General features: G+C 32.3%; 1 protein-coding gene across 9 annotated transcripts in view; it reads right to left on the reverse strand.

Moving 5' to 3' along the window:
* The window catches only part of LOC143256715 (tetratricopeptide repeat protein 5-like), a 29,567-nt gene extending 11,079 nt beyond the window's left edge, over positions 1 to 18,488 (reverse strand). For 4 of the 9 annotated variants that reach the window (XR_013031449.1, XR_013031452.1, XM_076514322.1 and 1 more), the window contains exons 1-5: positions 18,353 to 18,487; positions 14,646 to 14,822; positions 11,343 to 11,475; positions 7,316 to 7,533; positions 4,505 to 4,652 (exon numbers count right to left, since the gene is read on the reverse strand). Coding sequence is in view for 2 of the 9 variants with exons in the window: in XM_076514322.1 (XP_076370437.1) it covers positions 4,505 to 4,652; positions 7,316 to 7,533; positions 11,343 to 11,475; positions 14,646 to 14,690 (544 nt within the window). In the remaining 7 variants the exon portion in view is untranslated. Of the gene's footprint in view, positions 1 to 4,504; positions 4,653 to 7,315; positions 7,534 to 11,342; positions 11,476 to 14,645; positions 14,823 to 17,698; positions 17,823 to 18,212 lie in introns of all 9 variants that reach the window. The other 5 variants (XR_013031451.1, XR_013031455.1, XR_013031453.1 and 2 more) reach the window with 5 other exon arrangements.
* Between the last annotated feature and the right edge of the window lie 8,889 nt (positions 18,489 to 27,377).

Here is a 27,377-nt window from a genome sequence, read left to right on the forward strand (position 1 = left end):
TTGTACAAAACTAAATGAGGGCTATCTGTGCAAGCCATCCCTAATTTAGTAGTGAAACACTAGAAGGAAGGTAGCTGGTCATCACCACCCCCCACTAACCTTTGGGCTACTCTTTCACCAATGAATAGTGAGATTGACCATTACATTTTAATGTGTGGAATGTATGTGTCAGTTCACAGCATATAACTTATCAAAGCAAGAAAAATAAATGTGATTTTTCTAACAGGTTGACATGGGTTGCCTTAAATGTGGTGAATGCAGTTCATTTAAGACAGTTTAAAGGAAAGCTTGATTAGCATCAAAATTACAAGGGCTTGTTTTGAAGATTTTCTTTTTTTTTGTAAGGGTATAGTTTAATGTATTGGACATGATGGCTTAGACAGATCAAAATATCCCATTTTGTTCTTTAATGTTGTACATTTCTAGTTCAGTTCAGCCATATCTAATTTATAAGTCTGCTAGACCTTGGGCACTCAGAAAATAATATAGTGGTTGAAAAAAAAAATTGAAATGGACAACTTGGAAAAAAGTATCAAGCAATACATAAAAGTAAATATCAAAAATAAATCTAAGTATTTCCTTTTGAAATTAACAAATTAAAACTTATATAATATTAAAACTGAATTATAAACTACCTTTTGAAAATAATTTTGTAAAAAGATTGCAACATGTGCACTTTGACTTTCTTGTATTTACAAGGTTAAGAATTTTTTAATCAAAACTGCAGTTAAATAAAAAATTAAATTGAGTTTGAATAATTTAAAATTATACACATTAAAAAATCAGTTAAGTTTCAAACATTGTTTTTTTTCAATATCAGGAAATTAATATATTTAATACAAGATGAATACAAAATGAACAAGCAATGTCAAAACTACACAAACATATGTATATACTAAAGCAGTGAAAATCAAACTTTTTAAAAACAAAGCCAACTATTTTTTAAATTGTCAACTTTAAAACATTGAATAATGTTAACAACTAAGTAACACAAGCACATCTCCAAGGTATTTAGAAATTCCTGAAAGTAAAACTACACCTTTTCCTTAATACATAAAAAATATTTGTAAATCAAGGCAACTATGATACAAATGAGGACTTGGCATGTTCTTTTAATATTTTTTAAAGTGTCTGAATGTTTTTGAAACTTTCAATTGTTTTGTATTCTTAGGATAATTTTACATTAAAATCATGGACTTAGTGAGGGATGTCCTCTGACACACACTCTAGTAAACGTATTAATGATCTGTATAGAAACAAAAGCAATACAAACAGCTTTATTCTGTTACCTGCATACATGATGGATATACTACATAGAGTTAATAATCAATATGAACAGAAGTCACATTTTATTGCACTACAAATGTATTTCCAATAGATACCTACTTTTATACATATACAGCTAACTAAATCTTTTTCTGCCATATATTGCTGGAAAGACTTTCATGATCAGTACGTCAGTCTATATACTCCATCAATTTCATGCCACTATTGAATGTGCATAAAAAGTTTGACTACTTTCCACCAATATTACTGCACCAACTATATTGGCACAGCTATCTTCCTTTGCTTAATCTTCACTAACAACACTGATGACAGAGATGAAGGGTGGGAAGTGGAGGAAAGTACCCATCAGAAACACATTTTCAGTGTAAGAAAATGTTATCTTTCAATTTTACCTTCTTTCACAAAAACTTAGAACCCTACATTGCAAAGGTGGAAGGCTCAAAACTGAAATAAAGTGAGAAGCAGCACCCAGAACTAACAGGTGTGCTCTAAGATAAAATCAAAGCACACCTGAGAGGTATCACATTACATTTGGAACAGACATGTTCTTTCTCTTCACCCTTGAAGCAGGAAATTAATCTTGTATAAGTAGGAAAAAAGGATGTCCACAAGTGCAATTTGTTTGAAGAGGTGCAATCCATAATAAAACATAATCAGAATGAATTAGGTAGATACTCAACCAGACAGATGAGGTTCCAGAACTCATCCATGGCTTTTAGAGGTTGAGGATGAAAACAGATAAAAACAAATATAGTGTAACATAAACATAATTACCATGGCATATGGACTGTGTTATATGTATACCCATCAACCCTAGCTGTAAGTACACAATGTCATACAAAAAGCAATCAGAATTACAAAGAGGAAGATAGCTCTTGGATGAAACTGGACAAACAACCAAAGTCACCACAGAAGCAAGAAGCACAAGCTGACCTTGCATTATAGGGTCATAGCATTGCCTGAACATGACCTTAACAGAACAGAACAATAGCATAACTCATCTAACCATATGTACAGGGATGAGACATCTTGCATCCGAAATTACAAGGAGGACAAGGAACATTCACTCAGCTGTAGAAACAGTCATTATGCCCCACTGCTGATAGTACAAGGCAGAAGAAATCCCCCAACTCAACTGTAGGAGAAGGGAAAAAACCTCCTGCAACCAGAATTAACAAGAAGGTTCAGGTCTCTACTGCACACACCTGTAAAAATAGGAAGGTGTCATCCTGAATCTGATATTATAAGGAGAATCTCATGTAGACTTGTGCTATTCTAACTAACAATTTTTCACCTGGGAAATAGCATTCAGGAAAATGGAAGGATGGAAACCAGACTTGCTTTCTTGACACTGAGTGGAAAATCACGAGTATGAAGAGTAAATTTCAAATTCAACAACACATTTAGGAGAAAGCCTCCATGGTCCCACTAACCCAGGACTCCCTTGCTCTACTGGAACAAAAAGGGGGAAGTAAACATTGTCTCAAGTCTGTAGAAATGTCATACTGAAGAAAGTGTAATGGTTGTCCATGAGTCCTTATTCTGAAAAGAAGACAAACCACAATTTATTTAATCAAGGGTTCAGCAGAGATGAGTATAAATATCCTTTTACTTTACTAATGAAGTCTATGAGTGATGTTCAACCAATAAGTTACACTTACTGATATCAAAAAACATGTATATACCACTGGGTGTTCCACCTGTGAAACAACTGAATACAAACACAATAAAGTAAAACTTGAAAAGAGGATTTAAAAAGGCAAAGAAGCAAAATCATAAATGGGAGAAACCTACAAGAAACAAAACACATCTAAACAATGTAGTGCCAACCGAGAAAGAGTGCATTAATTAGGAATAGCAGAGGGAGTTGGCTGTTTTAATATATGTGCTGCAATACTATTAATGGAGGGTAGTCACACGTTCACTAGTGGTGTGCAATTGGTGGGGTACATGGACTGGTGCACTGAGCATAAAAATATTGTTCAGCAATGCTTAGAAGGCGGAAATATTGCTATATCTTTATGTGAAGCCAGACGGTATCAGAGCTACAACATTAAATGCATTGAGTCCATCCATCCTAACAAAAGATTAAAAATTGAAGAAACAGAAGCAACAATAAACTTTTTCAATATAAATATTATATGACCTCATAACACATAATAAAACATAAAAATACACATAAAAAGACCACACTCAATAAAAAATACATCAACCAGCACAAATTAATCAAATTAGGTATGTTAAAAAGCTTATACAACATTATTTTATTCAACTAGGAGACAGCAGATGAAATAAATCATAGTTAAACCTTCTTTAAAACTTCCAACTGTTTTTTAAAAAGTTGTAAATAAATCATTAAAAGTAAGACATAAAATAATGTTTACCAACAACATACTATATATACAAAATAATAAAGAATAAATAAGAAATGATCAAGTCACAGGAATTATTCCATATAGGAAACAGGAGACCAGTTTATAAGAAAGTGGAGTAACATAAAAAAAAATCACAGCCTAGATCTTGAGATCAAATTCCAAAATAAATTAATTAAAAACAAGGGATTTACTAACCAAACTTCACAACAATGAAGACTACATGTATGAATACATCTAAGAAATTAACCATGAAAATTACAGATCTCACTAACTGGTATATTTTATGGTGAAATAGGTGGAAATGTAAGAACAAGATTCCTTACATATACAAAGGCTAAACCATAAAATGAATTACAAAAACATGAACTACACAAAACTTAAGAAAGCATTCTGGATGAAGATGCACAAACCTAACAAATATTTATAAAAGATATTTCTACCATTACTGATTTGCCTTCTATTAAATGTGATTTCTGTTTGAACAAAAATGTATTCAATTCTCTTTTTCTTTTACAAACTCATCCAATAGCATGCATTTAAAATACATATTTCAAAGGTTTTGATAAAAATGAAATAGAAACCAATAGCATGAGTTTAAAATACATATTTCAATGGTTTTGATAAAAATGAAATAGAAACCCTATAACCCAAACACTTTCGAAAGGTGGACCTTTCTTCTTCAGGGGTAAAATAGGAGACTATTTTTACATGTTTTTAGAACATCATGAATATTTCAAAGGTTTGTTATTTATCTAAAAAAATTATAAAACAAGTCAAAGAGCAAGCGAATGAGCCATTAAAATTGCTATAACTAATATAACCTAAAAGAGGAATATATTTACACCATGAAAGTCCATCCTCTAAGTCCATCTGCACTGCTTCTTTAGCTTTTACAACACTTTCATGAATACTTTGAACTTTTTCTTTGGGCTCCTGGCTAATTTGACGGAGTACCATTGACATGTTTCTGAGAGAAGTTTTATTTACGCACTAAAAAGAAAATAAATAAATAAAAATATATACAAACTTGTTGAAACACATGCATACAAATACACGTGCACATTAATAACAAGGTGGTTACTGACCATTTGCAATCAGACCCTCGAGCCAGTAGTGAATCCTTGATGCATATAATTTATTATAAAAACCAAAACAACAAATTAAGAGAGGTTTATATCAATCAAAAGAAAAAGATTTGAGGGTAAGTAAACAATACATGAATTTTGAGCAAGTGCTGGCTAGTGGAATATGTTGGAATCTTACTGAGACTGTTCCCCAATATTGAGATGAGGGTATTACTTTCTTTCTAATGTATTTTAGAAATCATTTTAATAACATATAAGAATACTTATTCAAATAAAAAGATTCACAAATTAATCACAGACATTTATCAACAAATATATTCACAATTAATGTTACTTTTATTCTCACATTTCTATGAATTACTACATGTAGGAACAGACAAATAATAAAGTTAATATACATAGATCAGTATATAGTACACATAACACCTGACCTAATTGTATTCATTAATTATAGTTTAATTGATTTGATTTTGTTTCTAATTAAACATAGAAACAAAAGTTTACAATGACTTCTAAGTGTATGTGAAAATGAAATACACGTTGGACATACCAAGTTGCCAGAATTATCAACCAATTTAATTCTGTTTCTTTTTTTAAATTAAAATGGAACTTTTACAATGACCCTATAGATATAAAAAATGTCACCATTTGAAGCAAGTGTTCTAAAATATTACAATATATTTTATAAATATAAAGTACCTATTTAAATAAAGTCTTATGAAAAATGAATGAGAATTTTTTTTCTCTTTTTATAATAAAGTAACAACACACCAAGCTGCAAACACGGAACTACTACGAAACAGCCTCTTTGTCATGTCAAATCTACTTCCGAAGTGGCAGTTGCACCATCATGGTTTGCACACATTAAGATAATGTTTTCAAAATATATCAGATGTCTATCTCACTACCCATCCTGACCACCAATGTTTCTGCATACCATAGACGAATTTCTGAATTTCCTCACTCCACAACTTTTCCAGCTGACTCACTGTTTCTGAGTGTTTATGTCCTAACTTTTGCATGACTTTCATTATTGTGTGTATAAAATTTGGTCTGATTTTTTGTAAAGCTGACATAATTTTTTCCCAATTTTTTAACTGTATATATTGAGTGCCATGTTCTCCCTTCGAAGCTTCTAATTTAATGGAGTTCACTTTACTTTCTAAAATGTTCCAGGTTTCAAAAAAAAAAAAAATTTAATAGAAAAAAATCTTTATTAAACTCACAAAAAATACGCAGACAGATAAATGCTATTTTTAATTACCTTGTAAAAATATCACACTGATAAAATATTTTACTTAGTTGTTGTTGATTTTCCTGCAAAGCTTCTTAAGGTCTATTTTCCATTTTATTTACATGCCAATCTGACTTAAAAGTAAAAGCACAATTTAGTTGGTTGTCTGGAGTTAAGCACAAAGCTACACAATTGACCATCTGTGTTTAGCACACCATGGATATTAGAATATAGCAGTGTAAGTCCACAAATCTACCACTGTGTTACTGGAGGCACAAGTATCATCTTAAGTATCTTTGTTTATTTTCATTTTTAAAAGCTACAGATCTATTTTAAAATATCTGCACTTGCATAATTATAATTAAAAACCAACATCTCAGGCTTACTTAAGTCAACTATAAAAGATATATACCTGAGGAATGCTATTATAAATTGTTTTGCAAATGAAACATTAATCAAATCATCAGAAGTTTAACCATGTTCAGTGATTTTTAATGAGTATTTCATTCCATTCTCTGACATTTTCATATGTATTATAATTATCCTATTCTACTCAAGAATATTAAACTCAGAAGACAGTCTCTAAAAAAGAGTGAAGGAACATCCTAACCAATCAAAGTTCTCTTTATATGGAAAATATTAATGCTTGTTACTTTTTATGAGGGGCAGATAACTTCATAAATCTCATTATTTGACTTTAACTTATTTTATATTGTTTAAATATCCATAAGACTTAGAAATATTAATTTTGGTTATTCAGCATAAAAATGCAAACCTACTGTTATCCTTAACTGTTGTACAGAATCTTGTGTTAAGGTGAAGCTACTTTAGTTTATAATGGTTATTTGAAGTGAAACACATTTAAAATTCTGATATTTCACATTTTGTTCAGTACATGTTCTTCTAGCATCACAACACATACCTATAAATAGTTATCACTTTACAGCACTGTTCTGTACACTGTACATCAGGAAGTCAAACTCTTATTTGAGTTTGGAAAAGTAAAAGCAATAATACTAAAGAGTTATAATTTTAGAGTAGAAATGAAGGGTGAATTGTGATGAACGGGCAAGAGATGTACAAACTTTTGGATATATGTTAGGAGGGAAAAAAAATTTCTTATAATATTTTATGATTTGAAAATTGAGAGGATTTTTACAGTGTTAGGCTGGTTGCTGAGTGAATTGGCCATAGCCTGTCCAGGCTCATCCTCATGTATGCCGCTGCAGCAGTGTAAAACAATTCATATAAGATCATAATACTGTATAATATGGATGGAATTATGTAACACATTTATACATGGTTAGTGTTTGAACCAGAGCTGGCAAACTTACCTGTTTTAAGGCTCTTTCAAAACAATTGCGTGCACCGTGAACATCTCCTTTTTTCCACAAACATTCTCCAAGTTCATTCCAGGCTTCAACTAGTTTAGGATTGAATTTGACTGCCCGAGAAAGGACTTCAAAGGCTTCAGGAGAGTATTCAGAGGTGACATTCAGAGCTCTTCCTCTTAACATTAAATATTTTGCTTTATCGAACTTTTCACATTCTTCTAAATAAGATGGGATCAAGATAAAAAATAAATATTCTTTAATAGATTGTTTAGGCAGAGTATTCATGATGAAACTTTGTAGAATGGATGGCGACTGCCTGTTGTGGATACACAAGTGTAGACAACGACGTTTCGAAAATCTTCCGCCTTTCATCTCGACTTTAACCTATTTTGTATTGTTTAAATAGCCATAAAATGTAGCAATATTAATTTTGGTTATTTAGCATAAAAATGTGAACCTACTGTTATCCTTAACTGTTCCACATTGTCCTCTACACTTGTGTCTCCACAGCAGGCATCTGCTATCCATTTTACAAAGTTTCATTAAAAAATAAACATGTTCATTAATCAAATTTATTCACCTGTGTTTTCTGTATTGATTACACGGAAATAAAATAAATAACAAAATACAGAATGTTTTTAGTTTGTTCACGTGCTGTGCAGTAAGTGATCTGTATTATTGTTAGGATAAAACAATTTTGGTAGATGATTCTGCAGAAAAGAAATTTTAAAATTTATTTTACTTTTCTTAGTTAATCACACTAAACTTGTGCTATGAAATGATAAAATGTCAATTCTAAAATATTTATTTATTATTATTTTTGGTTTAAATTTTGAAAAGCATGTGTGCAGTCAGCATTTAAAAGGAGCAAAGTGGTATCAAAAGGGTTAATATGCAAGCTAAGTCTAGTCTCTACTTAATAAAGAGAACAGATAATCTTATATACATTGTGAGCTGTGGTTCAAGCACTGGTTTGTCTCCCACTTGAAAAGTTGTACACACAGGCAAAGCTCAACCTTCACTTTTTAAATGACATGAGAACAACCATGAATAATACTGATGCCAAATTTTATTTCACAGGCAGGATATTACATAGTAAATAATCAGGAATTGATCACACTATTATACACACTTCCAAATATGACATAATGTAAAGAATAAAAATGTAGATTCACCATATGTTCTTGTTGAGCAGTTCTTAACATGACTGAAATGATAAATAATTATTTTTTGCAGTGGGTGGTAAATGAAGCTCATAGCTTTGGCTCTGAATGAGACCAAGAGTGCAACACAATAAAGCTTTAAAAATCCATGAAGTAATTTAAATTGATAGATTGACTTAAACCTTTTCTTACACTGGGAAATGGTGTTTTTGCTTGTTACCTACACTAAATAAAAATAAAAATCTCCAGCTTAAAATGTAAGCCCATTATGCAGTTTATTAGTTCAATTCATGAGGCATTTTTACACTGATTATATTTAAGACAAAATTCATAATACTAACTAACACCCTTAAAAAATTTTCCTTAATATTATTTAACTTAAACTTCAAAATACTATGTTATAAAGGAATGTTATTATGATAAATTTCTATAATCAACTACTGAGCTATGGATATGTAAATGTAACTGAACTTTTGAATTGTAACTCTATGGCCCCAAAAGTCAGTAATATACTGTACATGTAATTCAAATCAGCTTCTACATTCCTTAACAGAAACTAGAAAAATTTAACTCAAAAGTATTATTAGTTAGATAATAAAAATTAATCCATCTGTTTCATATGTTATTGTAAATTACATCAAATCCAGTTTAAAGTTTTCAAAGAGCTTGTATATTTTAAACTACTCATATAAGAGTAGAATTTCACTAACAAGTATCTTACACTAGTTATGAGAGTTAAATAAAGAATGAAACAGTTTACACTAATTCCTAACAGCCTAACAACTGCTTGTGCCTGTTTTTTCCCACTAACAAATTATTTATTTCTTAAAAATTTCTTTCCAGTTTAGATGAATTGTACTAAAATTTTAAGTAGTTTGATTTGGTAATAAACTGGGAATAAAAAGAAAATATCATGAAAAAATTGAATATCTTGTTCCTATAAAAATTCCAGCTATGAGTTTCTTTGTAGAAAAACATTGACTGATTTTAAATTACTTGTCACACCTTGAATTACTGACAAGATATCAAGTGAAACTGACAGAACATTATATAGTATGACTGGTTAAAATGTTTTCAGCACTGTTTGAGATTAAGAAAATACATTGTTTTGGTCAATGAAAATTGTGCCTTACAAATACATTATAGAGAAAAAAATAGTTTACATAAAAGTTCCACAGCTTTGAAATAATCTGATTACCTGATAAAGTATTACAAGACAAAAAAAACAACAACAAAGGTTATAAGTCACACCAACACACACATGAAAATGTTTCATACATAAAACTTGAAATGATTTGAGTATGCTATTCACAATAACTTTTGAACTGAATTTTCATGTTATTTCCTGTATCACAAACTTGGCTGCTGATTGCTTGACTAAGCTTTTAAAAAAATTAACAAAATGATGAGATTGTTTATTTATTATTATTTTTCTATTACCTGAACATTATATGTCCAAAAAGACAATGAAGTTAATGAGTATCTGTAAAGGTTTAAAATGTTCCAGTGCTTCACAAAACAATAAACTGGAATGATGAAGTAGTTTCAACAGCTGTAAGTAACCTTTAACATGTTATTCATCATAAAAAATGGCACTCATGTTGTATACATTATATTAATAATAATATTATCCAAAATTACATTTTAACACGGTAGGTAAAGGGATTATTACCCTGCTATGGATGACAACATTATACAGTAAAAATATTTCTGAGTAATATTTTGCATATGTAAGTTGGTTTGTTGTAAAAAGTACTTGGAACTGACAAGGTAAAGTGAAAATATGTCAAACTGTATATTCAAGGAACACTTGATACTTGCAGTCATGTCCTGATCTGACAATTTGCAACTGATCAAACTCCAACTACTTAGGTAGTATTATAGGTATTTTCCTATGAATCTTCTGTGACACAACATTTGATGGTCATCAAATATATAATGTAATTTGAGGTCAAGAAATGTTTAATGCTGTATTCATATTGTATTATTCAATAGCACCTATAGACCTCTACGGTCACCAATATACATCCTTCCTTTTCTAGTGACAATACAGAAATATTTAAGTTCTAGGCAGGTTACATGGAATTAAAATTTATCTCAAATGAACATCTACCATCTTTTATATATATACTGTGTAAATAGACATATACACACACATATATGGTACATTAGTCTGTCAACTCCTCACACACTATGTGACCAGTCTTTACCAAACTTGGCATGGTGACTCCTGTGGTCCCAAGAAATGACAGAGAAGGGTAAATATTCTGCCAGTACATCTGTCTTACCAATAATTTTGGGCAAGTAACAGTTAGATTAGATTTGAATGAAAGTTGTTAGAGACTGTGATGAGTAATAAAATCAAATTGGGTATATGTGTGCCCCACACTTAGTACTGCTAATAAACATGTAGTCAAGGCTGCTTTAATTTTCTAACAAAATTTTAAATGCAAAAATCAGTAATTTCCTGAAAAACAATAAATAAGTTTAGAATTTTAGTTTTTGTTCGAGTGTGGGCATGTAGAGATAACCTGGAAGGACCAAGTGGCCACTTATTATCTGCATGTCATGATGTAAATGCCTTCAAATATCACTACATTTGAGCCAATATACATGAAAATATATTTATAATTAATACTTTATTTTTATTCCTGTAACTATTCCACACATAACAAACACAGAAAATACACTCTTATTAGCATATAGGTCTACAAACATACCTGATTATTTTATTGGAGAAAATGTGAAGATATAACTTGTCACACACAGCATATGTACATTTTTAGTTAAATCAGATGCAAAACATTTTAGGCTCTTACTTACATTCATCCTTCAATAGTAATAAAATATGAAAAACAACTTACCTTTCTGTTCATCTAACAACTGTAAGGTTTTCTCAAGTTCTTTACTGATATCTGTAATTTTAGCAGTAGCTTCTTTCACAGGATGGTTATCAAAGTAATGGTCTCGAAAGTGGTACAAGTTTGAAACAGCATCCTAAGATTCACAACATATAGCAAATGTTTTTATTTCACAGGTACTGAAATCAGATATATATACATGAAATAAAAAGTTAAAAATATAACTTAGTTCCTTACTTGAAAACAGCTATATAGTTCAATGTATCTCACGTGAATATTCCAACTTAGGTGATTAGATTCATACAGACATCTAGCAGTTAGCTACAAATTCAAATATATTGCATCCTCATACATAACATTTTGGAACAACATGGGACCTACTGATCAATCTAAGATGTTTCATCTTCCAAACTAAATTAAAATTATAAAAAAATTTTATAGCCACCTTTATCATTCATATATTTAACAAGCTTTTTCTTAAACTTGCTCACATTTACTGCCTCTACAACATCCAAAAGTAACCCATTCCACAGACCAACCACTCTGTTAAAGAAATGAAACTGTATTAGCTGAAGATAACTTATACTCTGGCAGAATTTATATGTGTCTCCTAGTCTTATTATTCTAAGAGTTACAAAAGTGTGAAAAAAATGATGCTTTAATACTATCAATTGCCTTTACAATCTTCACCTCAATCAAATCCCCAAATCTTCTTTAAAAAAAAAACGATTTGAGAGATTTCAGCCTCTTTTCATATGATAACACCTCCATCCCAGGCCCAGGCATCATTCTAGTAACTGTTAACTGAACACTTACACATGATTCCATGTCTTTCCTAAAGTAAGCAGACCAAGAATAGACACAATATTCTAAATGTGGAATAATCATTGATCTGTACAATGAAATTATAACCTCCTTAGACCTGTATTCAAAATTCTATTTGCCCTACCACTAGCAACAACATACTGCTTGGATGACTTTAGAGACTGACTGACTATTACACCAAGATCCTCTTCCTTCAAAATACTGTTAAAGTTATTACCATCCAAATTACACTTAAAATTCAAATTATGGTAATCCACATTCATTATTTTGGATTTATTATAATTAAAACTCATCTGCCATTTATTTGTCCACCTCACTAAATGGTCTAAGTCCTTCTGTAAAACAGCAGCATCCAGGATCTTGATCTCACCAACAAATTTACGTAATTTATTGACAATTCCTTCATCTTTTTCACTGATGTAAGTCAAAAGCAGCAAAATTGTTAAAACAAAGCCCTGAGGTATCACACTTGCAATATTAACTCAAATTTGACTAAATTACATGTATAACAATCCTTTGTTTTCTTCCATCCATCCACCCTTCTATCCAATTTGATAAATTATTTTGCACATTTTTTTTTACAAGGCTTTTATGTGGCACCTTGTCAAATGCTTTCTGAAAATCCAAATACACCAAATCTACATCCTTACCCTCATCTCATATGTAGTAAGTAACCTTCTTAAAGAGTGTCGAAAGATTTGTAAGACAAGATTCTCCTTTGGGGAATCTGTATTGATTATCCAATACATTTCTAAACTTTGTTAAATGACTCTGCAAAGTAAATTTTAACAGACTTTCCAAAACTTTTCCCACAACTCATGAAAGACTGATGGCTTTACAAGCAGGGACAATTTTTATCACCTCTCTTGAGAAGAAGAGTTACATAAGCTAACTTTCAATCCTCTAGTACCTTCCAATTATTTACAGACTAACAAAAAATAGTATTAAACAGCTCATGTATCTAGTCTTTAACCTTCTTCAAAACCCTTGGTGAAATATTATCTGGCCAAGGAGACTTATTTTTAAACTTCACAATTGTTTCTTAAACCAGCTCAAAATTAATACAGTCATCTTGTTTGCTATAATTATAAATTGTTTTTATAGTTCACACTCATTAATGTTTTACACTAAATATTTATTACCATCCATTCTTTATATCAAAGCAACATACATTCTTAAGAGATGATAATTTCTCAGTGAATACAAACCTATGCTTTGGAGTGTGCAAAAAAAAATTGTAACAATAAATCAATAAGTGTGTTGTTTATAGGTTAGATTTCTCAGAGATATAGAGAAATGTACATTTAAATATTTTTTCATTTTTGTTTGCAAATTATGCTAAATAAATGATTCAAACACACAAAATATCAATTCTATAATGCTTTTGAATAACAAATTACAGAAAAATAAAATAATTATTTTCACTTACATTTTAAAGTTCGCAACCAATGCCTAAAAGGTGCTCACCTGTTTGGTTTTTTAACAATAATGATTATTATTAGTCTTACATGCTTTAGGCCCTATTTCTTAATCCCTTTTGCTGTTGTTTGTTATTAAGCACTAAACTACACAAAAGGCTATCTGTGCTCTGCCCACAACAGATATTGCAACCCAGTTTCTAGAGGTATATGTCTGCAGACATACCACTGTGCCACTGATGAGCATTCCTCTTGCATTTTTTAATGTTTTACTTAAAATAGTAATACTGCAACAGATGCAATGTGCTGCTAATTTCAATAATTTGTGTGTTATTACCATTATTTGTATCACAAATTGTGTAAAAAGAATATGAAATTTAACCTATGATTGATGAAAGACATGTTGGTTCTTAACTAAGCAGCTTGAAACAATGCTTATTAAACTATAGTCCAAAGGCTAAGTAACATTAAGTTGAACAGTCTTGTGAAAAATCTTTTCCTTTTAGGATTTTTGAGTAAATAAAATAATTTTTAGCATTTTATTATCCACTTTTGCATTTTTTATCATTATTTAAAGTTACATTGTTAATAGTTTATTTTATAAAGGTGTTGGTTCAAACCTAACTTGGCTGGTAGCTCATCAAAACTGGCAACCTTCATGTAGAATATCCTTATTTAAATCTTTGTACATGCATTATGTATTACAATAAATATTTTAGTAATAACGTTTCTTTATGAGAATGTATGATATTGATCCATTTTCTTCACTCTCTTTGATAAAATTTAATATTCTATTTCTTATATATTTCAGATGTCCTGTTCAGAGTTTCTAACTATTCTTGAAGATGTACAAAATTAACGAGGATACCTTATGTTCTAGTATAAAAAATCGGATAGATCTAATATTTTGTTGAAGGGTTGGGGGAAAAATTATAGGTTTATTCAAAAGAGAAAGTCTGTTATTTAAACCCCTTGAAGGCAATTATTCTCTTATGTTTTCTGTAGATAATTTCAAAATAAAAAAACAAGAAAATCATTAATATGGATATATAAAATTACTTACAGTAATTTTAGCCAGAAATTCTTCATTCAGCTTGTCTGGATTCATTTACATCAGCACCGTAGTCTGTTTTTTTTATATCAATACTTTTAGATCACAGACTTTCTATACACAATCCTGTTCCAAAAGCAGTAGTTCCACTATATGACAAAAGATTCAAATTTTTCCTCATGTGATAGTCTGAAAACAATTTACAATGGTGAAAACTTATAACTATATAACACAGCATAAAACATACTGTACAAATTAACATTTTATAAGACACTGCATAAAACGTATAATGCTTCATGAAGCAAACCTCCTTTTCAAAAAATTAGGTTAGGAGATGTCTTGAATGGATAACGAAAGAAATTTTATTTGAAAAGTGTAATATTCTGACAAGCTTATATCACCATCATTTACCTGGTGGTGACAAAAAAGATGTTGAAACATTGCACATTCAGAATAAAGTTTCATTCACCACCAGTTTAAGTCATCTCCTAACTTTTCAGTATGTATATAAATATATATTCACAAATGTATTTTTATATGTTCTTTATTACTTAGTATAAACAAACGAAGTTCTTCACTTTACTTTTGCTAAGCTTAAAAATTATTCTAAATCTGTTTGACATACTCAACTTTATGTTACTAACAATGCTTACTGTACATGTAAACTTACTCCTGAAATATATTTACTGCACATAAATTCACAAGTAAAATGTATTTCAAATACCACATTATTCAGGAATATTTAGTTGTAATGCAAATCACTGGCTACAGATGAAAGCCACTGTAGTTCACAATTGTACAGGGTGTATCCAGCGTATCTGTGTGCTGTCCCTCATTCTCGCTGCATAATATAATGCAACACCATGTTCTGTGAGACATTTTCCTCAACATAGAAGGGGTTATTGTTCCAAATGCTATGGTAACAGCTGCCTTCAACTCATCATTAGTATTATAACGTTGTTTAGACACAATATATGGATGAGTAGGGACTTAGGGCCACCCTGTAGTCATTAACCAGATATAGTTAGATACAAGTTATTCAACAGGAACCAATACATTTAACACTACCACAAGTTAATCAGTTGTACAGGAGTTTTGCAGTTTTACTATTCATAATTTTTAATATCACCAGGAACTTGATTTTTTTTTTCTGTAGTAGGAAATAATTTAAACTACAAATTAGGAATGAATTAATTTAAAAAATTCTGTAACATAAAATATACTTTACCAAAGTACAACAATAATTTTAAAATATCATGTGCATAATTAAAATAAAAAAAGATAAAAATGGCACCAGATACAGATTAGAACTTATCATTGTTTTATGAAAAATGGTTTTCAACATGATTTTGAAAAATATCATACTTAGCTGAAGTGTAAGATGCATGAATTTGTTTTATAATCAGATTAGAATAAAAAGTTCAGTCTTGTTCTCAGCATGAGGAATTCAAAGGAAATGTTTCTTCATTTACATTATGTAAGACTTGTTATGCAATACAGTAAAAAATATTTTTGACCTATCTCGAATTCTCGAATAGTGGATATAATGACTTCAGAGAAGAAATTCTTGCATGTTAAAAGTGACACAGAATTCCTTAAATATATATCTAATCCAAGATAAAGTTTTAAGAGAGATATAGTTCAGTCTAGTACATGAGAGACAGAGGCTAGTGTATGAATCAGCATGTGCCAAGAAAGCCACTTAATAACCTATGAGCAACTCCTTTTGTGTTTGTAAAGTGCCCACTAAATGACAATAAGTAAAAGAAATGTCTAGATTCAACAAAACTGATGAATCCTTTACATTTTGCAAAACATGGTGAGTATTTCATTACTTTTCACTTTAATAAATGAACAAATTTTGTACACTTAAAAATTTTCAAAGATACAAACATACAGATATGCATAAATGTATGTTTAACCATAAATATTAGTTCTGCAATACAGCTAAACTTGTGGCTGCTTTGGTTACTCAGGGTTTCAGGTCATTTTCCCTTTGATGTCACTTAATTAAATCCATACCATAGAAGACACAGGTGTAAATCTGTATTTTTAACAATATGACTTTAAGTCAGGCATTATGAAACTTGGAATGAATACCTTCCTACTCTTGTTAATAGTATCACCAATAATGCAAGTGTCCAACATGCTCTGAAAAAGAGATGACACTACTGTAACTTACAGTCAAAACTCTCTTGGTTTTAAATAGATTTTTCAAAGTTTATGGAGTATACTGTCATATCTTGACCAGATCTGCTTTCTGATTAAACTCTTTGCTGTTCATAAGTATAGTACACTTGTCATTTGGTTTTTATTTTATTTAATAAAGGTTAATTTTTCATTTTGCTTTACCTTTTTTTTGAAACTCAACCAGAGCAAGAAATTTAGATTTCACATAACAATTTTGTCTTTATTCTTTTTATCTGTGGTTACTGTTTTTAATAAAGTTAACCAGTACATCAGTAATTACCACATATCTTCACATTTTGTCTAATTACACCTGCTTTTGCATTTTGGCCCCAAAGAGTAGACATGAACATGTGAAATGCAGTTTGTTTTACTAATCCTTTGGCCTATGCAATATCCTTTAGACTTTATACAAATTTGGTAAAGGTACAGTATCATAATCCATTTTTATGGATAACTCAAGAAAAACTGTTAGTAATGACAATGAAATAGAATTTCAAAAGTGTTTTCAAGGTTAAGGAATAAAATTTTAAACTTCACATAGAGAAACTCAGTTTGTATCAGTTTCCTTTAACGTTTGTCCTTAGTTTAACAGTAGCAATTAGACTCTGAGGTATTACTTATTTTGTTTGTACATGCACCTAATTCAGAAATTTATGAATTTTAGGCAAAACTACATACTCCTGAGTAGCAAAAAACTAACAAGAAGACATTTAATCACCACCACCCACAATAAGCTACTGGGTTACTCTTTTACCAAAAAAGTAGAATTGATCGTCACATTATAATACTTCAACATCTGAAAGTTCCAACACATTTGGTGAACTTCGGATTTGAACCTACAACCTACAGATTGTAAATCAAGCATGCTGACCTACCTGACCATGCCAGGCCACTTCAGAAGTGTGTAAAAGTAAATACCAAAATGAAAACAGCCTCAAACTCAGTCTAATTCATTATACTTTGATGCTACAATAGTATTTTCTTGGTCCTTGCAAACAACTAGAAAAGTGTCCAGACAAAGTGATAACAAATAAGTTTTTATTACTACTAGAAGTATTATTTCAAACTAAACAAAGTAATGTTGACATGCCAATCTCCATAAGTAGTTTCATTTAAATTTTCAATTAAATAGGCCTTAGAAAAAACATGAACATCACGACTAATTACAGTTTATTAATACTTTAAAGTATTTGTGGTACTATCACACATCAGATCAGGTTATGTCTGTAAATATATTTAGTGTTAATTTTAACACTTTATATTAATAATATACATATATATATATATATGCAAATAGTAATGCACTAGTGTGATACTTAACAATAGTTACAACTGGTTAAACTTCTATTGTTCTAATACTAATAGGTCTAGTACGAGTAGCAATAGTACCAGTTAGAACCTCGAACCAAGTTAAGACTAACACCAACGCAAGCAATGTAAAAGTTAAGCGTAACAAGGTACGCTTGAGAACTATATTTTAAAATATTATACTATATAATATTATTTTAAATATATATATTTATACTGACACTTTACAGATTTGTTTGAAGTTTAGTTTCAATGTCACTAAAACGCTGAAGCGTGCTCTAAGCTTTCTCCACCTCTATATTTTAGTTCATTCAAGATAAATATTGTAAATTCAGTTAAAATTTTTGTTTGACGCTAGATGGTGCTTTAGAATATCTTAGAAGTACTCGTTTCATGTATTTTTAGATTTGTTTTCTTTGTTTTCTACTTGATATTTTAACTTGGATATTTATTTGTTAGCTGAAACGTGACACAATATGTAGAAAGGACATGAAAGTCAAAGCCCTCTTAAGATCTAGGAATTTCGTGCAATGTGTAGATTTGCGAGTCTTCCATACAGATTCGAGAATCAGCGAATCATTGTGATAGTAAGTGCTTTGGTTCAGTGTTCTTAGTGAGTACTGTTGAGTCTGTTTAGTCACACTTTTGTTTGTGTGTTGTTAAGTACAAAAGTACAGAACTGGCTATCTGTACTGTGTCTCCCATGGTATCGAAACCCGATCTTTAGCACCATAAGTCTACAACATTACCAATGAGACAAAGAGGCATTCTTTTGCACAGCAAATTTATTAGCATGTTTATTATTAATAATTTTGCAAATAATTTATGTTAATTTTTTTTAAAAAAGCTAGAAGCACATATATAGCACTCATTTAACTTTCAAAAAAGTAAATAGTGTAGCCCCTGAAATTAATCACAGATGCATTGTTCACAATATCAGGAACTCGCAAACAATGTTTATTTTTTCTTTCTGTTAACAAGTGAAATAGTGCTCCTTTTAATTATTTCATAATTCGAGCACTGCAGTTTCTATTGAAACGTTACATTTGAACTTAAGTCTACAGCTTTCACCAACGTGAACGTAGCTTGTAACAAATATCATTGAAGTATTAAATTAACTTGTTATTATCATATGGACTGAACTTAGTATTGTTTACCAAATACTGCAGAAGAACAACCTGCCCAATGATAGAACACGCTACAACATTGGTGTTAGAAGTAGGATTATTTTTTATGAAAATAAAGTATAACTTTGATTGGTTGATTGACTGACTGTTTGGAAATAAGCACAAATATATTGTCAGGAACTGAAGAAAACAATACGAGTATAATGAATAAAAACTCCCCACAGAACTGAACTGTTGTAAATGTGAGAAACATAGCCATTATAGTCGAGACTGTGAGGAATTAACGGCTGTTAATAATCCAAGGAGACAATACCATAACAGCGAGTTTCTGTGTGTTTGTGTGTTTTCTTATAGCAAAACCACATCGAGCTATCTGCTGAGCACACCGAGGGGGATTGAACCCTTAAGTTTAGCTTTGTAAATCCGAAGATATACCGCTGTACTAGCGGCGGGCCAACAGCGAGTTTCAGAACCCAAGCGGTTTAAACAAAGAGCTAACCAGAAAAACAGGACGTAAGTGATTTTATGAGACAAAGTAAAGCTGAGAATACTCCACCTATTCCAAATGAGATAAGAAGTTCTTCAATTAAGGAAAACCCTGCAATTTTTATCACACTAGCAAAGCAAACAAGCACTCAAAAATATATTTCCTATTAAAGTGGTTTATATATATTATCCGTGGTTTCATTATGATATTATTTGAAAATAAGTTATCTGTTTTTCTGCACATATGCAAAAAACATAGGACATAACTTTCGTTTGTTCTGGTCTTAAAAACTGACAAAAAAAGGATACATCAAATAGTGTCACAGTTGCTTGCAGTGAGAAATATCTCTATAATTGCATATGTTGTTAAGTTTTATTCACGGAGCGGATTCTTTACAACAAGTGTTTGTGACTTGTTGGCGATAAAGCTCAACAATAAACAAATAACACAGAGTCCACTAGTGTTAAAATAGTTGCACTGTTTGTTATCGTAGTTGTATCCAGAGCCTTAAATATTCGTCTCCTTTTTGCCAAACTCCATACAGGCGAGTTCAGTTATTTTAGAACACAATCTGACAAGAAGAGGAATTCTTCCTGCTTTGTGTTTACCATACAATCTGTAGTAATACCACTTTAAAAATCGTCACTACACGCTCTTCATCTCTAAACACACAATAAAGTAGTCTAGATCTATTTTCGAACTAAGTTTTCGACACGTACTTATACCTCGAGTGTATGTGTGTTTTTCTTATAGTAAAACCATACTGAGTCCACCGAGGGGAATCGAACTCCTGATTTTAACGTTGTAAACTTTTAGACTTACCGCTGTACCAGCGGGGGACTTTATACCTCAATAGAGGATTAGAACGTTTCACACACTACTAGATATTATGATGTAATAATTCTCAATTAAAACAACTAGAAAAACTTAGAAGGTTCTTGCAACATGACGCCATAATGTAACAATCACCAATTTATAATTATTAAATGCACAAAATATGGTTCGTAAATTGCTGTGTAAAAAAACTTTAATAAACTATCCCTTCTAAAATAACTAAATTTAAAACTCACGCTATATAAACTATTTACATCATAACACTCTCATTCTATTTAAACTCGAATAATCTTGTATAATTTGTACACGTAATCAGACCAAAGAAGCAGAAAAACTACTAGATTGATTGTCACCAAAACTGTTATGTACGCTTAGAACCCTCCGAGGAAAGACATAGGAATCAGCTTTCGAATCTGATACCTCTATGTTACTTCTGCAAATTGTACATATTCCCTGCACGTTGAACGAATGTGTCAGTACATTCTGAATCTAAATTTGTTTATAGAATATTTCATCATGCATCGAATAAGATCAAATTAATTGTAAAATATGATCTATATTTCTTCCTGTTATCGATCATACCTGGATTCCAATAATCGTAGTGGACACAGTACAGATAATCTTTTGGGAAGCTTTGCGCTTATGAACAAACAAACTGCTATCGATACCTGCTGTCGATTTCAACAGTTGGGGCAACAAAAGAAAATATGTTTGTACCAGTTTTTAATATTTTTTTCTGTGTAAACAAATGATATCAATTACGCACAGGGAAGACATTTTTTAATATCTCTAATATGGGGTTCAGTAAATTCCTGAAGGCAGGCTCTACGATAATTTTATTTCCGTGCTTGGTTTGAGCAGCCCATTTCAATATAGAAATTGTCAAAGTTCTCTTTATTTGGTGCTATTACCACCTTCATTTGTTACACATAGTTTTGGTTAATAAATTTAAGAAAGATATATGTATATAATGCAACCATATTTGTTGTTTTTTACAATGATACTATCGTTTAATGAACTTTTAAATAGCTTTTGCCAGATATTTTACGGGTGATAAATCAAAGCGTGCTGTATCATTTTCTAAGTTTAGATATAATTAATTTATTATTTTACGATTGTGTAACTGTTCACAGTACATCTAAAAATTCTTGAGCATAGAATGCACACCAGCTTATTTTCAGGGGATAAAACCCATGACGAAAATGACATAGGACATTAAGACGAATTTAAACTTGAGGCAAACTAACTGAATGCTTTGATTATTAAACTCGGACGTTCCATGGAGAAACTCCAATCAGCTGTTATTATCTGATGCAGTTTGATATGATGGAACACGTAAAGTAAAAATGATCCTACATGATGTATAATGCTTAGGAAAAAAATCCTTTTAGGGTAATGTCTAGCTTAGATTTCAGGTAACTATCCAATTGTCTGAGCCCCAGCTCGGCTGAAACGTTTTATATTTAACAATACATCATCTGGAAAGTAACTTCTAGCTTATAAAAGGTAGATATGAAATGGTGATTTTTATTAATTCTAGTGTTCTCCTGTAGGTCAGCAGTAAGTGAATTTAGAACGTTAATCCGAAATTTGAATTACTACGGTATGCAGAGTTCATATAGTACACCACATAATTTGAGCTGAAACAATAACAAAACACGTCTCTGATATAAAATCCGTAAAAAAATAAGTAATAAAAAATGGAATAATATTCAAGTATGATTTTATCCCCAATATTAAACCCATTGGTTTCTATCGACGTGCCAGCTTTCAATCTTAAAAAGCGTGAATTTGGCTTTTTCTGCACTACAAATTGTTTCTAACAGTCTCTATTATTGAACGGGTTCTTTTTGTTTATTATCTAATTCAAAGGAGAATACAAGTTCGTTTTCATGCAATGAACACAAAAGCATTTCATTTATTAATAAATTCAGGTTATACAAGGCCATGTCAGAGATGTTCACGTATAAGTTTGTTTGTTTGTAGTTAAGCACAAAGCTACACAATAGACAACGTGTGCTGTGTCCATCACGAGTATTGAAGCCCAGTTACTACCGTTGTAAGTCCGCAGGTATACCGTTGTGTCCCTGAAGGGGAGCTCCCTAATAGGTGTACCTCCGCCGTAAATATTTAAACATATTCAATAACCTGAGCTCGGCATGGTAAGGTGGTTAAGGCGCTAGACTCGTAATCTGAGGATTGCGGACTCGAATCCCCGTCACACCAAACATGCTCGACCTTTCAGTCGTGGGGGCGTTATAATAGGACGGTCAATCCCATTATTCGTTGGCAAAAGAGTAGTCCAACAGTTGGCAGTGGGTGGTGATGACTAGCTGTCTTACACTGCTAAATTAGGGGCTGCTAGTGCAGATAGCCCTTGTGCAGATTTGGGCGAAATTCAAAAACAAACAAACACTCAGCTGACAATTTTCTCTAGTATCGTGACACATGCACAAATTTCCAGTTCTTCGTCGAGACATAAACTCATTATATAGAAACTGAACTAACAGACTAATTTGATGATAGTAACGGTAAACAAACAGTCACATTAACTCAATAATCTCATAAAGAACCGATTAGTCGTTAACTGAGTAACAGAAAATTACCAACTAAGGCTAACTTTATCCCAGTTCGATTTTTAGATTTGGTTCAAACTATTTCCTAAATTAAAAAAAAAAATGTCTGGTCTTTGAGCACGTCAGTCATCCTCTATGAAGAATACAGGCTCCCAAGTTGATATTGTGTGAGGCCGGAGACATACCGCTGGGGGAAGATGGGCTGATAAGATTTGTTTGTTTTTGAATTTTGCGAAAATCTGCACGAGGGCTAACTGCACTAGCAGTTCCTAATTTAGCAGTGTAAGGCAGCTAGTCATCACCACCCACTGCCAACTGTTGCTCAAAGCTACACGAAGGATATCTGCGCTAGCCGTCCCTAATTTCGCAGTGTAAGATTAGAAGGAAGGCAGCTAGTCATCACCACCCACCTCCATCTCTTGGACTACTTCCTTACCAACATATAAAGGAATTGACCGTCACATTATAACACCCCCACGGCTGTAAGGGCAAGCATGTTTGGTTACCAGAGATTCGGAATCGCGACCCTCGGATTAGGAGTCCAGTGCTTTAACCATCTCGTCATGCCTGGCACTGAATGAAATAATAATATAATGAATTTAAATTATTAGATTAACATCTTGTCTTAAGCTGTTTGCTTAAATTAAATTTGTTGTTATAAGATATTGATTTTTTTCCAAACTTAATTAAACAGCCTGTGTGTATATATATATATAGACATGAGCAACTTATAACGTCCTCCGCTAGTACAGCGGTATGTCTCCGGATTTACAACGCTAAAATCAGGCGTTCAATTCCCCTCGGTGGGTTGAGCAGATAGCCCTTTCTGGCTTTGCTATACGAAAAACCCACACACAGCAGTTTATAAACACAAAATAAACAAGATACTAAAATATTGGTGAAATAACTGTGAATGATTCAAGTACAAAAGTTGAGAAAACACTATATAATTATCATTAAAGCAACATCTAGACCACTTAAGAAATGGCTTTGAAAGCCATTGAAAATAATAACTGTTAGAATATGTAGGGATCCCTTATCTTATTCCAATTCATAAGTGTTGGATATACAAGAGCTGTTAACTTAATAGTTAGTATTTAATTCGTTTAGGGAGTTAATGTTGAATTGGTATTTAGTTTTCATAACAGGACTGCTTAAAGTTAGTTATTTTAAAAGTAATAGTTTGTTGTGTTTTTTTAATTTTCGCGCAGAGCCTACACTGCGCTAGCCGTTCCTAATTTTGCTAAGTGTAAAAATACAGGAAAGGCAGCTAGTTATCACCACCCACCGCCAACTCTTGGGCTACTCTTTTACTAATGAATAGTGGGAATGACTGAAACATTATAACGTCTGCACGGCTGAAAGGGCCTAGCATATTTGGGATGACGGGGATTCGAGCCCGCGACCCTCAGATTACGAGTCGAGTGCCTTAACCATTTGGTTATGCTGGGCCGATTAGTTCTGAATATGTATGATACCATACAATATACCTTAAGCTGCCTGCGGGTGATCAGTGTGACAGTCAATCCCATAGAATTGATTGTGAGTAGTAAGATGCTGCTGACCAACTGCCTTCTCTGATCGGTTATTCAAAATTAGGGGCAGTGATAAAAAGCTTTAATGATTATTCCATAAATACAAGATGCAAATAACAAATTATGAGTCGAGTGCCTTAACCACCTGGCCACGATCAGTGTGTTGTGTATGCAGTTTGATTGTTTTTCTAGGCCCCCGCTGGTACAGCAGTAAGTTTTCGAATTTACAACGTTAAAATCATGGGTTAGATGCTCCTCGGTGGACTAAGCAGATAGCCTGATGTGGCTTTGAAAAAAGAAAACACATACTCGGCTTTAGTATTATTGCTGACGTCATTTTACTCGAAGCTATCAAGTGTTTCTAGTTATGTTTATTATTGTTGCTACTAGCGGGCTAGAGAGTTCTACATTTTTCTGTTTCATATTATAAATACGTGCAGATACAGAAAGTTAAGGAATATAGAAAAAAGTTTGTTAGTGAAAAAATCGTGAAGTTAGCCTGGTTGTGATTGATAAGCCTTAATGGGTGATTTCTAGAGTGAGTTTCACAGCTGTATAATAACAACAAAGATAGGAAAAATAAATTGTCTCGTGAATTAGGTTCTAAAGTAAATAAAGCAGCCTGTGTGGACTTTTGACGAAAAAAAATAGACAGTTATTATAAGCTCTGGATACAACTGTGGTAATCGCCAAATTAAGTGAAGATAGACTAAGTGATAGTTAGTTAAGCCATAACTGGTAATATTTTAAAGTGAGTTTCACAGTTAACAGAGATAAAGAGAAATAACACTATGTAACAAAATTTTTACGTTTTCTTGTTCCTGAGCAGAAAATGTTATTTCCCAATCGCTTATGCCTAAAGTAAATGGAAAATACCTGATTTTCTATTCAAACTTTGCTTTTGTGACCTGGGTAATGAAATTTTCAAATTTACCCATTTTCCAGAACATTCCAGGTAGATTCAGTGCTGAGTAGCTGATAAAGAATTTTTTGGAACTTATAAGAATTTTCAAGAACTTTCTAGAATGTTGTAGAACTTACGAGAATTTTCAAGAACCTTTTAGGATTTTCTAGAAGTTTCCATAGCAATATATATATATACAGGGGCTCACCACTCACCACTTCAGTTTACATAGTTCTAGCTGTCTAAATGAACACATAGACGTATCTGATTTTATCACAGATGGCATCAAGAAACTGCAAGCATTCTCCAGATGCATTCTGTTATGTATGTGGCCAATTTATCAAAACAAGAGCAAAAAAGTACTCTGTGGCAATATCTGCTAAAATGTGTGAAGCCTACAAGGTATATTTCAGCATGCCTTTTGGAGATCAAGACAAACTCTGAGCACCTCATTTTACTTGCGAGCACTGGAAAAAACAACAACTCTAGAGTGTAAGACGGACAAGTTTTGCTTACTTGAATAGTAAGATCTTATATTATACAAATTTTAGATCTTTAAAATTTAAATATCTATTAATTTATTTTTTTTGATTTTCAGTAGTGTAAAAATATCAGATATAAAACATTTTGCATAAATCTCTTACACATTAGTTGTGGATGAAATAAATTTATTCTTCATAATAACAATTTTATTTTGCTATTTTGTATGATGTTGCAGAGGGAAAAAGAGAGCCATGAAGTTCGCTATTCCAAGAATTTGGCGTAAATCCACTAACCACTAAACTCAAGCAATCGCTACTTCTGCATGGTGGACCATTCCAAACGTCAGTCTGGTGAGAATGCATCTGCTATCATCTACACGAACCTTGCATCATATATCGCCCCATTGCCGCACTGCCCTGAGCTCCATGTAACCACTCCGCCAGAGAGAAAGCAGCCATTTTCAGAAGAGAGCAGCAAATTAGAAGAGGAGGTAAACGTTGAAAATGGAGATTATAATTTCAGAGGTGCAGCTGGTGAGAGAAACCAATACTACCCCAACCAAAGAGATCTCAATGACTTGATCAGAGATCTCGGTCTAACAAAGTCGAATGCCGAGCTTTTGACATCTAGGCTCAAGGACTGGGTTTTGTTAGATGAAAATGTGCAAGTTGCAAGTCAGAGGATGCGTCACCAACATTTTCAAGCTTCTTCACTCGTCAAGATGGGCTCTGCTTCTGCCACAATGTATCAGGTCTGTGCGAGGCAATTGGAATTGCCTGTAACCCGAACGAGTGATGCCTGAAAGCTGTGCTATTCCATAACGGAAATAAGTATCCGTCTTTTCCCCTGGCTCTTTTGGTGCACCTTAAAGAGGAATACAACAGCGTCAAGACCTTGCTAAAAGCCTTAAAGTATGATGAGAATGGCTGGGAGGTTATCGGAGACTTCAAAATGGTGGCATTCTTGATGGGTCTTCAAGGAATCTTTATCAAAATTCTTTGACTTTGGGACAGCAGGGACACCGCAGCGCACTATAACAGAAATCACATGACCGAGTTCTCTGTGGGGAGGCACAATGTCAAGTGTCAGCCACTAGTGGACCTCCATAAGGTGTTGTTCCCACCATTGCATATAAAACTGGGTCTCATGAAACAATTTGTCACAGCTCTTGATAAGGAATCGGCAGCCGTCAAGTACCTTCGAGACTTCTTCCCTAAGCTGTTTGAGACAAAGATCAAAACTGGTGTCTTCGTTGGACCACAAATAAAGAAGGTCCTGGAGTGCACAGAATTCCCCAAGA

Source organism: Tachypleus tridentatus, chromosome 7, assembly GCF_004210375.1.
Source record: "Tachypleus tridentatus isolate NWPU-2018 chromosome 7, ASM421037v1, whole genome shotgun sequence".
Lineage (NCBI taxonomy): Eukaryota > Metazoa > Arthropoda > Merostomata > Xiphosura > Limulidae > Tachypleus > Tachypleus tridentatus.